Genomic DNA, 12,843 nt, shown 5'->3' with positions numbered 1-12,843 from the left:
CACCTGCATTTAATCAGTACTACAAATGAACAACTGTCACAAAAAAGATTTTGGATAATTGTTGAAAACAAAAATTCAACCAATGACAGAAAATGTATTTTAAGTTTGTTGCTTGTTTTATTACTCTAATGATAACACTTTCCGACCTATAAAATATAAGCTTTGGGTCACATATCAAAGCCACTAATAATTTATACTAGTTTAAAGGCAGATGAAACAGCACTGCCATTTTTAACGACACTGAGGCAGAAAACAGGAGAAACACTATGCGACAACAATTCAGTTTGAATGGTTTTCAATCCACAAATTAATAATTACAATGGATTAACTGTAGTAACACTAAACCCACCCAATTAATACATTATTATTAAACCCTCAATAAATAGTTGTTTTCCACTTTTCTGATGTGATTCCAATGCAATTAAATGAATTTATTATCAACATTTATTTTGTTTTTATATTCTTGAAATTTAAAGACATTTTTCTCATAATATAACAAGTTTATTCTCAACATTTTACTTAGACTTTTTTTATTAAACTAAATTTTTTTCATAATTTAACAGTTTTATTATCAAAATGTTATTCTTCTTTCTCAAAATGTAAGTTTATTCACAAAGTTTTATTTTTATTTTTATTTTTTTATCGAATGACTTTAATGTCGAGATTGGTTTACTTTTTATTATTGCTTGGCCCTAAATCATCTTCCATAAAATATAAATATTACATGAAAAGCTCAACTAAATCTTAAAGGGTTCACCCAAAAATCTAAATTATGTCATTAATAACTCACCCTCATGTCGTTCCAAACCCGTAAGACCTCCGTTCATCTTCGGGACATAGTTTAAGATATTTTAGATTTAGTCCGAGAGTTCTCAGTCCCTCCATTGAAGCTGTGTGTATGGTATACTGTCCATGTCCAGAAAGGTACGAAAAACATCATCAAAGTAGTCCATGTGACATCAGAGGGTCCGTTAGAATATTTTGAAGCATCGAAAATACATTTCGGTCTAAAAATAGCAAAAACTACGACTTTATTCAGCATTGTCTTCTCTTCCGTGTCTGTTGAGAGAGGTCAAAACAAAGCATTGTGTGATATCCGGTTCGCAAACGAATCACTTGATGTAACCGGATCTTGTTGAATCAGTTCACCAAATTGAACTGAATCGTTTTAAACGGTTCGCATCCCTAATACGCATTAATCCACAAATGACTTAAGATGTTAACTTTTTTAATGTGGCTGACACTTCCGCTGAGTTCAAACAAACCAATATCCCGGAGTAATTCATGTACTCAGTACACAGTACACTGACTGAACTGCTGTGAAGAGAGAACTGAAGATGAACACAGAGCCGAGCCAGATAATGACTCGTTCACGAGTCAAGAACTGGTTGCATCGGTTTTCAGATCACCAGTAGTTCTTTCGGACAGTTCGATTCAATAAACCGGTTGAAGAAAACGGTTCACCGGTTCTTTTGTGCTCGGCATAAGATATTAATAACATTTATACTAGTATATAAATGATACTAAAATATCATAATAACAATGGTCTTAATTTCCCGGCAGCACTGTGGATTTGTAAACCATCTTTGTTTGTTTGTTTGTTTGTAAAATATTGCTTGGAAAATCTCTATTTTCATTAAAAGTAAACACTATAAAAACTGCAGATCACAGAATGAGATAAATGTGGAATTTATCAACAAAGCATAGACCATTTTCTTATCGCCTGAAACTCATCCCTAACTGACATTAGAATAGCACAGGACACAACTCCCATGAATTATACCGGAAAGAGATCAAAGAAATTCTGTGGTTAAAGGGTGGGCTTTGATGCTTGAGTAACTTATCAATCTTAGACACTTTTCTTTTTCATTTCAAATACATTCCCCAAAAATGGCTTTTATTGTAGTTCAGAATAAAACATGTTCTAGAGTGACGACTGCTGTGTGCATCCTGCAGTCACTAAATAACACATCACTTCAGATGGGTTAAAAGAGATAGAGCTCCTGTTTTTGTGTGATGAAACTCTCACTCTGTAAACCTCTTAACCACAGTGACAAAAAGCCACATCTGGTCTCTCACCCTGAAGACTGATAACCCAGATGTCAATTATATCTTATCGGTTATTATATTAAATTGGTATCTTCTGAAAAGAAAGATTCACGATTATGTTTCTAGAAGAACTTATGACATAAAAAAATCTGTTTTTTAAAGAATTTGCACCAAAATAACATATCTGCTTTGTTTTCATCGGTTTAAAATTTACATTTGATTCAAATTTATTTCTATAGCACTATAATAAAACAAACAAACAAAAAAACAAACATTCCCATGCAGCTTTATAAAGATTGGAACCGTGCCTTCCAAAAGCTATATTTATACACAAAGCAATTGTGGTTAGTGAGGAGGCGAGAGCTTCTTTTTCAAGACCAGGGGAGCGTATCGTGGCTCATTATGTTGTTAGAGAACAGGAGGCCGTGGTCAGGAAGACCAACTACACAGAGCGGGAGGGTCGGCTCCTCAGCACGGGACGTTACAGATGAAACCTGTATTTAAAGGCAAGGCAGACAAGGGTACACAATCATTAGTTTAAACACAGGCGGTGGAGATATGGAACATATGGAGGACAATGAATGAGAAGACGGATCAATGAGAGAAGGAGATATGTACAGTAGGAAGGACTGCAGACACTACGCTGGACTAAACCTCACGCATGGCTGCTCTGTTAACAGTATGCAGAGATACTAAACACACACACAGCTCCTCAAATCACTGACAGTGAAAGAATGCTCATTTATACACATTAAAATAGGTGAAACAAATGTTTGTAAATGCCAGCAGAAATATTCTCACAACAGTGTTCCTGTGAACTTGGTCATAGCCTCCAGATAATTGTGGTCTCTGTTTCCCAGACTATAGCATACTGTATGAAGCCAAGCTTACTGTGACATTTATCAGAGCAAACCTTCAATTTAGAGTATTATGGTAGAAATAAGCTATCCTATTAATCATATAGCTGCCTTTGCTGTACAAAAGAAAAATAAGTTTTTTGTTTTTGTTTTTTGGTCCCTCTGTTAACCTCAGGCCCACAGCAAACACATGGGTCATTACCTATATGTGGCTTTTACATTCACTAAAATAGCTGTCTAATGATATGTTTAATACATTTTGTGTGAACAGACAAGTCACCTGAAATAAAGAACTTTTTATTACACAAGTAACAGAAGGGATATTCATGTCAACACTTCTATTTTTCTAATAGAAGTATATACAAATGAAATAAAACCTGAGACTCCCAGTGTTTTCTGTTCACAAGTACATGAACTAACAAAAACTCTCCCTATATAATTACTTTTTATATATAAAATTATGTAGTTTATGAATAAATATTAACATTTTACCTATTAAATGAAAACTAAGATTCAAGTCATGATGACTGTTAAAATACGTAGTTTGTGCTTTGACTTTAGTTATGTTTTCCCCACAAATAATATTCCAGTATTACTTCCATGGAAAATTTACCCTGGATTAAAAGATTAGGGAGACATTAAACACGAAAGAATGAATGAATGAATGAATGAATGAATAAAATAAAACCGCAATGAAGGATGCATGTACAATAATTCAGATTTCATTTTCCGCACTCAGTTCCAGATATATATAAAGCCAGAAGAACAGACACACATATAACAGCCTTAAGGCTTTCTGGGTGAGAGTAAGAAGGGAGGAGTCTGGTTTCCCCACGCACAACCACATCCATGTGTAATTATTTTCCCTCTGAAATAGCACAGACATACAGTCCTCCATCTTCCCTGGGGGCACGTTCTGAACACAACCTCAACACACCCTTCTTCTGAGGAAATGAGCCAAAAAAATACCCAGAAACATGCACAAAACATGCTAAATATAGCAGTCCATCTGAGGCACATGACGCCAAAAGATGCAAGCCTCAAACGAAAACAAAGGGCAAACTGATGGACGGATGTGCCCTACACCTCCATCAGGAAACATTTAACAAAATGACTAAATGCAGTCACGTCTCAGATGTGAAGCCATCAGATATCATGGATCAGGTTGGTGAAGATCTTCAATAAACAGATACCACGCGATTCACATACTAACCAAAATCATAAAAGTCAAAAATGCTGGAGCGTAAACAAAATAACTGACTGAAGGACCTGAGGGAAAACTGCAGCCTGACCCATGAACTCCTGTCCCTTTCTCAAAGTCTGTTCAGTATGTTCTAAGCCTCGCACTAGACATTTTCCATGGATCGAAGCATCTTCCTAAAAAAAAAAAATAAGACACAGATCTCATGTCTGATCATAGCAATCAATACAGTATGAAAAGTGCAATAATGTTTGCAGATCATGCAGGGTGTCCAAGAACGAGCCAAGATTCCTATGGGACGATCCTTCAAGAGAAACTCTGGGAATGAACATCGCAAAAAGTCAAGCAGAAAAAAAAAACCCTCAAAGTTATCGAAGTTCAAATATATTTGGTTGGAGACACCAAATGTTGGCAAGCTGACCACATAATTGCTAACATTTTCCCATAGAGCCTTGCAGCAGGGGAAAAGAGACATGCAGAAGCCATTAACTCGCTGACAGCCTCCATCTAGGGGATCAATACACATTCTGATGTCCTTGAGAACAACACCACACGCACATTCAACAGAGTAGCAGTGTCCATTAGCCAACAAACATGCTACACCCCTTATCTGTGACAACAGATGAACCAAGAAGTCACATATCCATAAAATAACTTCAACACCTTCTTAAAAACGCAGCAGTCATCAGCGGCTCATTATCTTACAGTCCAACAACACCCACTCCACTCCAACCATTTTCAGACTATCAGATTTCTATCACTTCAATATAGCACTCCTCTTTTTCTCAGAATGTCCTCACATCATTTGCAGCCTGACTGGCAGCTCTTGTCAGTCACTGTGGTGGTAAGAGGTTTCTAAAAAGGAAATGCATTCAGTATTACAACCGGATCTCTACATCATGATAAAATGATATCCAACAACAATAGGATAAAACACCTTTCCTAATGTTTAATTTTCTAAAACTCAAAATTAAGCTTCACATGGAACAATACTGACATCTCATGGCAGAAAATGTTCTGCAAGAATTATTATAAATAGATGATTATTATATATGAACTTCCATGTGATATTTCAGAGGGGCAGAAGGTTGTTTAGACTTAGTAAACATATTCAGATCAGTACTGATGTCTCTACAAACAAATAAAAAAGTCAATGACACGTGAAGGTTTATGCAAAGTTTGTTCTTTATTAACAAATGTACAATGGGTCAGGAATGACAACAAAGATGAAGTACCTTAAAAACAAATCATTTCTATTTTAGTGCATTTTTAACCCACGGGCTAATTGTTGGGGAAAATATTCACAGTATACAGATCATAAACGATATGAACGTCCCCAGTGCACATCAGAGCATGTTTAGAAATTGTTTACCCTTGTCATCAGGAACATTTCATAGTTGTGCCAGAACATACAGCTCGAATCAGAACCAGAACATACAAAATGAATCAGATTGGCCATTTGCTCTCCTACTTGACAAGTAAAGCTAATAATACTGCAGTAGTGTATTCTGTGTCCAGTCCCTATATATACAAATGTGTGGTTGGTTAACATTGTATGCATTTCATTTTTGGTTTACATTGTTTTTAAGATTAACTCTGTTTTTTGGTTGGATGCTACTCTAGTTGATGGCAACTATCTTACGGTACACTGAAACATAATGGTGTGGATGCACATTTTCAGTTGCAAATGCCATCGTGCAAATTATTTTAGAACTGAGTTTAAAAAAAATGTGGCTGGTTGTGTGGACTAAAGTTGTCACCATTTGTAAGTTACTTCAAAGATTCAATTCTTCATTACAAAGCAAGTAACATATTTTTCAAAATGATCACAGATTACTCAGTGCACCTGTTTTTACTTGCTTCCCAAATGTCTCAACTGGGGTCAATAAAGGCTTTTTAATGCCTTTATTTATGTAGTACACTTGTAAATGTTTGGGTTGAGCTGGTGTGCAGAAAACTGAACTACAGACACTCAAATATAAAACTACACATACTATGTGTGACTATATACTTCAGGAAGACAAAGGCCAAACAGGCAAGTAATGCCCCCAAAATCCTCTATGTATAGCACAATTTCTGGGTTTACATTAACATTTCTGATACAATGTGATCATGTATTTATCAAAAAGGTCACTTTTGGCACTGTCCTGAGCCTATTTTACTGCTTATAGCTGAGCCATTCAAACCTAAGGACACATCGATTAAGAGTTTTCTCGAGTACAGCAGCAATTGAAACCCTCTGGGCACCCTCTCAGGGTGGGCAATCTGGCAATTACCAGCAAAGGTAAAACCACCCAGTTGATTGACTCTTAAGAAAGCAATTTCCCCCAAACTGTCTTATTGGAGGAGATGACTGTGTGTTATCGTGCTGTGACCATCCACAGACCCAGAGCCACATTGGCCGCTAGAAGGGCACTGCCCCCCAGCAGAAAAAAGAAGCCAATCAGCTCTCGGTAGTTCCTCTCTGGGATCACAGAGCTCAATGTAGCTTCTAGGAACGCTGTGAGCATCCACTGGCCGTCCAGTGCAAAACACGGGACAGCGTTTACCACCGCCAGGGCCCCCGATAATGAGACCAGATATCTTAACAAGCAGGGAGTTAAGGCTAATTCACAGCAGTGACAAAACCAATACCTCCTCGTCCCAATTCAAGGGTCATTTATTATGTTTGATACCCAATAACTGATAGTGTGGGAAGGATACTTGCAGAAAGTCTCCAGCATGACAGGCAGATCTGGATGAAGAAAGCCCAAACGAGGAACGAAGTTGGTGAGACTCACTGAAAATAAATCAAGAAATTAGCATTTTTAAAAACAAGATTGTTCACACAAGCCTGACTGTATGAAAACAGAAGCTGTCCGACCTGAAAACTGTAGGTGTGAAGGGTAGCCGACAAACAGCATGTCTGTTTGCGGTGGGTGTTTGACCCGAATCAGTCTGGTCTGGTTCTCCAGAGTCGGGATTAAACACAAGCTTGGGGTGAAGTCTGTTTGACAGTCTGTGTTCGTACGGCATGTACGGCTTGCTTCGATGGTTTTTCTGACCGGCAGGCAGGCAAACTAATAATAGTGCCAAAAACACCAAGACTGAGGTGGCAAGAAATAATGTTGCAATAAAATTGCCCTTCTTTTGTAAGATTTACAGTGTAAAATTGATCAGTGTTTTCATTTCAGATAATTTTTTTGAATTTCTATTTTAGAACGGACATAGACTTGTTTGAGCCAACAGCACACATGCAATATTCACAATATTAAATTGATAAAATGCTTGCAGTGTTTAGCAATTACCGTATTTTCCACACTATAAGGCGCACCTTCGATGAATGGCCTATTTTAAGAACAGTTTTCATATATAGGGCGCACCGGATTATAAGGCCCATAGAATAGAAGATACTGCAGTCAAACGCTTGACTGGGTTTGCGTTATGCATCCACTAGATGGAGCTGTGCTAAAGGGAATGTCCATATATAAGGTGCTCCGGATTATAAGGCACACTGTCGTTTTCTGAGAAAATTAAAGGCCTTTAAGTGCGCCTTATAATGCGGAAAATACAGTAAGTGCCATGGAGCTTATTGCCAATACTAAAAGGAGCAAACAGAATCAACCAATATATGTTTTATAACAGCTCTAACTTGTATAAAATTACCAAATATTACAGAGTATATTTCAGAAAAGCTGTCTGTCTTACCAATTTGCTCTCCACATTATTACTATAAGAGAAGCAGAGATCCGTCAAGCTGTTGTTCCCACAGCACTCCATAGTGCCATCGAGACGCTTGAACGCTGAGTGGACAAAAAAATCAGAACCAGCGAACAAATATTGGTAATGTTGAATTTAAACATCTCTATTTGCACTGCCATTCAAAAGTTTGAGGGCGAAAAGATTTAAAAAATAAATAAATAAATAAATAAACTTGTGCAGTACAGCAAAAAGAAGTCAAATTTTTGTTTTTTGAAAATATTTCAGCATCATTACTCTTCTTCCATGTCAAAATGATGCTTTAGAAATAATTCTGATAATATTAATCAATGTTGAAAACTGTTGTGCTGTTGAATATTTTTGTGGAAACCATGTTACTTTTTTAGATTCTCTGGTGAATAGCAAGTACAAAAGAATATCATTTATTTGAAATTAAAAGATTTGTATCACTATAAGCATCTTAATTGTCACTTTTGATCAATTGAATGCATCTATGCTTAATCAAACCTTTCAAAATGTAATCTTGCTGACCCCAAACATTTAAACAATAGAGTATAAGGCAGGTCTGTACCTCTTCCTGCCGTCGAACTGAGCTGCAGTTTTGCAGTGTGAACGCAGTATCCCGTCTGAGCATTATGGGATAGATGCTGAATGCAGCTGTGCCAATCCTGCACTCCCCGGACAGAACAGTCCTCCAGCTGGGTAACCAGATCTCCTAGAAACAGCCCACGAGGTCCACTTGATGGGGAGCCCTGTGAAAACGAACCGATCTCAGACACTAAAGACATCATCTAAATATAAACCTTATGATGAAAGGTGACCGGACCTCCACCACCTCGGTGACAAGCGCCCCTGCTCCAGTGTAATAGAAGGGAAACAGGATGATGGGCAGCAGGAACAGGAAACTGAGGGCCACAACACACAGCATGAAGTTGTGCCATACACCTGCACCAAGACAGAGAGAGTAGAAGAACATTATATACTTTAATAAAGGTTGTAAGAGGTAATCATTTCTAAACAAAGTGTTAGGTTTCATAATAAAGTGCTGCCATCTACTGAAGGTTTTATGAACTGCATTTGGAAGATTTGTGGCATTGTGCTTGTTTAAAAAGTCTTACCGGCACAGAATATTCTGAGCTGCTGGACCGGAGAGATGAGGTTTAGATGTGTGGTGAAGAGGTCCACAAATGCTCCAGGATAAATCACAAACATGAACATGCCAAAACCATTCAACCTCACCTTCTCCCTGAGAAGAACACGCAGAAAAACGTTATACTCCACGTACATTTAAAACAAACAGAGCACACCAGATCTTCTTGTATAACTAGATTTGGAACAAGCCAAGAAACACTTTACTTACATTACACGCAGATTTTACTAGACAAATGGAGTGAGATTTGAGTTTGCGATGGAGCAGCTCGACCCAAAACTACTGCTAATACCTAATAATGGATAGCTCTCTCAAACGTGCATGCAAAGTTTAGAAGACTCAAGTATTATTACGCAAGTAACCTTCCTATAAATTATGAGACATTACATACAAACTGACTTAATGTTAGTGACCTTTCCAAAACCAAACTACATTTTTACATTTATGCAAAAATCTAAAGATTTACTCTGTGAGAATTTAAATGTATGATTGTACAGATGATCTTGTTTTTGCTCCACTAGGTCAAAGTCACCTTAAAGCTGCAGGAAATGCAAAATGACTTCAAACGTTTTTTTTATAGAATACTTTAACTTGTACTGGCTTTATGTGGGACAAGTAAGTGTTCAAATGTTTGCTGAGACAGAAATGACATGTTGCATTTTTTAAATGATTACCGTAGTTTACCTTAGTGCTGCCACCCCATGGCCAAACTCATGTATGACTCCGCTAACCAAGATAGCGATGAAAAAATAGGCCAACTGACTGACAGGAAGGTTCACACCAGGCACCTGATGACAAAAACAAAATGACTTGCATCACTGTTAAAACAAAGGCACACCATCATCATCTAACTCCTATGAGCCCTTCTGTTCTCACCACCACTTGCAAGATCTGTTCTTGTGACCCCTCTGGTGTCTCTGCCATCATCTGACTCAAAGTCTGCAGCAATGTTTTGCTCAGAAGAACCACAGACCCAAACATCGCCAGAACCCCGAACACCATTCCAGCACTGAACCTAAAACAGCAACAAGCAAAACATTTCTGTATATCTTCTGATTCGATTTTAACTCCCAGGTTTTTCATTCTTTTACTATGATGACTGAGAAATGAAAAGGACCTTGTTTGTGGATATGCGAGTAAGTGTGGGGGAGGGTAATGCCCTGCTCTCATCATAAGCAGCTTAACAATTTTTTTAACGACTAAAATTAATAAATATCTTTACTGTTGATTTAATATGGCATTTATAAAAACCACAGCACAGCTAAGCAAGAGAGGTTTACATGTCTTTATATATATTATATATAAAAATGTTGATTTGTTTCATTCAGAATCAGAAGAACAAAATACTGTCAACTCTAAATGTTAAAAGGCTCATAATAAGCATCACTGTCATCACATGGTCCAAAAAAACAAAAACAAAAAAAAAACTGATTTGAGGACAGTAAATCATACCAGATGTAGAGAAAGTGAGGGTTGAGATGAGCACATTTGGCAAACAGACGGTTGAAGATGCCGGTGTGCCATTTAATGTGGAACGGAGAGAGAGTGAATCCGTTCGAGGATAACCAGGATTCATAGCGGTTCTTCACCGAACTGGATGACTGAAGGTGAAAGAAAATGTTAGGATGCGATAGGGCTTTATGATGAGGTAGGTACAATCATTTGTGCTAAAAAAAATATTACAGTGTTGCTACTGTATAAAAATATGATCTAATTTAAAAAAGTTTTTTACCACAGCTGTTGTTAACCATGTGTTGCCAAGTTATATCTAAAGCCATTTTTACTTAAAAAGCATCCATTTGAATAGAATCCTACATTAGTGAGAGTAACTGTATTATGATAATCATTTAGATTAATTAACACTGAATAACTTTTAAAGTGGGAACTGAAAAACTGAATTAAAAGCATGGCAGTGTCATGGTACAGTAATACATCAGATAATAATATTATGATACTGAGATATACAATATTAATAAAATTATAATGGTACATACTACGACTCTACGAGTCATGGTAGTTTGACGGTATAAACAATCGACTGTTATTGATGCTTTCTAATTTGTCAAGGACATTAGATGAACATAGCACATGTTTTGCATGTTTTTGTAAATGAACATATAGGCTAAATGTGTCTAAAATGGTACATAAACATGCTACAAATTCTGTACAGTCGTATTAATTTACATCACTGTATCAAAATGCTGCATGCTCATTTCATCTAATGTCCTTGACAAATTAGAAAGCATCAATAACAGTCTATTCCATTATTTCAGCAGCAAACAACTCTCTGTTAACTCTAATAATGAAGGGTTGTATGGAGAGATCCGCTTACCCGCAGCAGCGTGTCCGCCAGATACACAGTACACCACCCGCCCATCACACACACCACCACCGCTATAGGAATCATGGCACACCGGGCTGCATGCGTCTCAAGAGCGTCCAAATCCAGAGACAAATGAACTTACGATTCCGATTGTCAAGGACGACACCATGCATCCACCGAGTACAAAACACCGTGGAAGCCGACGCTTCCGCATTTGCGTGAATTACGCTGGTCCAAACGCAGTCTAACTAATCGAGCAAGACTGTTTACTTTTGTCAGAGCACATAGTGGCTCACAGTCACAGAGCAATCGAGCACGTAGCTTGAATCATTTCCGTGAATCGGTTCTTTCAAACAGAACGATTCGGTGATTTGTCTTCATCACGTTCTCTGACGTTTTTAATTTTAATTAAATAAGCGTCATTGTTGCAATTTGTGTGTCTCGGTTCAGTTTGTTGCTGCTATGTTTAAGCTAATAAGACATTAATTACAAATTACAGCACAAGTCGTACATTTCCTGTGAGTTTTATTTGAAATAGTTAGTCTATTGTACAAAGAAAAAAAGAGGCTAATTTGTACATTTTGGGCTCACTTCATTTGGACTGTATGTGTGAGGTAGGCTAGTAAAGAGCCTTCCTTTTCTGTCCAAATGCATACTATCAGCTGACTCATTGGTTCTTAGGTCATTACAAACAGCAGAAAGTCAATTACAATGTCGATTCTCGGTACAATTGATATGTTGGTGAGATGTTGACTCTGCATGATTAAGACAGTGCTTGGACAAACTGCCTACAGTAGTCTGATTCATGAATGGATTCTTACTCCCCAGTCTCTAGTACATTTAGTGTGGGCTTTAGGGATGGGACCAGTGAAGAAGACACAGGAATCTGGCAGGATGGCAGATTCCCAGAAGACCAGTTTTTGTGAGCCTGTTTAAGTGTTTCAATTGAAAGATCCGACACACAAAAGCGGTTTGCTCAGAAATCGGATGTCTCTGTTTTGCAGTGCAGCTAAAAAAAAAAAAAAAAAAAAAACTCCATGTGCTTTTCATTTGCATTTGCTGAACCATGAGATTACATCTTATTTGCACCACAGACGTATCTGTAAAGTACACTTTAGTTTCCAGCTGGACACATTTGGTCTCTGTGGTTTTTGTACTTACAAGACTTGCAATTTAATTAAGACGTATCAGGTATTACTGCTGACCTATAAGCAAATGATGGCAGTCAACCAAAAAGGTGGTCAGTTTGCCACTAAAGGCCACTGTTATAGTAAATCTTATGAAAAAGTGCAGCAGTTTTAAATGTAAAGCACATGGGAACAAATGATGGGTTCAGAAGTGTGATAAGTCCCTCCAAACATTTCCGTCTGGCTGGGAACCAAGCCTTTCTTGGTGAGAGTGATCTTTAATGTCCCTTAGGCTCCTAAAGGTCTTATCGGATAATTTAATATCTGAGATAGTGGTCTAGATGGACAGCAATAAATAGCAGCCTTTTATGAATACATAAAGTGCTAGTTTCATAATGCCATGTGTCTATAAGGAGGGATAATTATAAAATAGACAA

The 12,843-nt window shown here is 37.5% G+C and overlaps 1 protein-coding gene across 1 annotated transcript; it reads right to left on the bottom strand.

Moving 5' to 3' along the window:
* Positions 1-5,274: 5,274 nt before the first annotated feature.
* On the bottom strand, positions 5,275-11,502 carry LOC113042393 (membrane-bound transcription factor site-2 protease-like). Its single transcript, XM_026201243.1, has 11 exons — positions 11,289-11,502; positions 10,409-10,557; positions 9,833-9,971; positions 9,641-9,744; positions 8,925-9,052; positions 8,633-8,751; positions 8,378-8,558; positions 7,795-7,889; positions 6,971-7,166; positions 6,811-6,886; positions 5,275-6,690 (listed from the first exon to the last, which is right to left on the bottom strand). Exons 1-11 carry the CDS (start codon positions 11,361-11,363, stop codon positions 6,468-6,470), a joined length of 1,485 nt encoding a protein of 494 aa, XP_026057028.1. The 5' UTR covers positions 11,364-11,502; the 3' UTR covers positions 5,275-6,467.
* Between the last annotated feature and the right edge of the window lie 1,341 nt (positions 11,503-12,843).

The sequence above is a fragment of the Carassius auratus genome, chromosome 24 (assembly GCF_003368295.1).
Source record: "Carassius auratus strain Wakin chromosome 24, ASM336829v1, whole genome shotgun sequence".
In the NCBI taxonomy this organism is placed as follows: Eukaryota; Metazoa; Chordata; class Actinopteri; order Cypriniformes; family Cyprinidae; genus Carassius; species Carassius auratus.
Note: the sequence above shows the minus strand (reverse complement) of the source record. Positions and strands in the feature narration are given on the sequence as shown.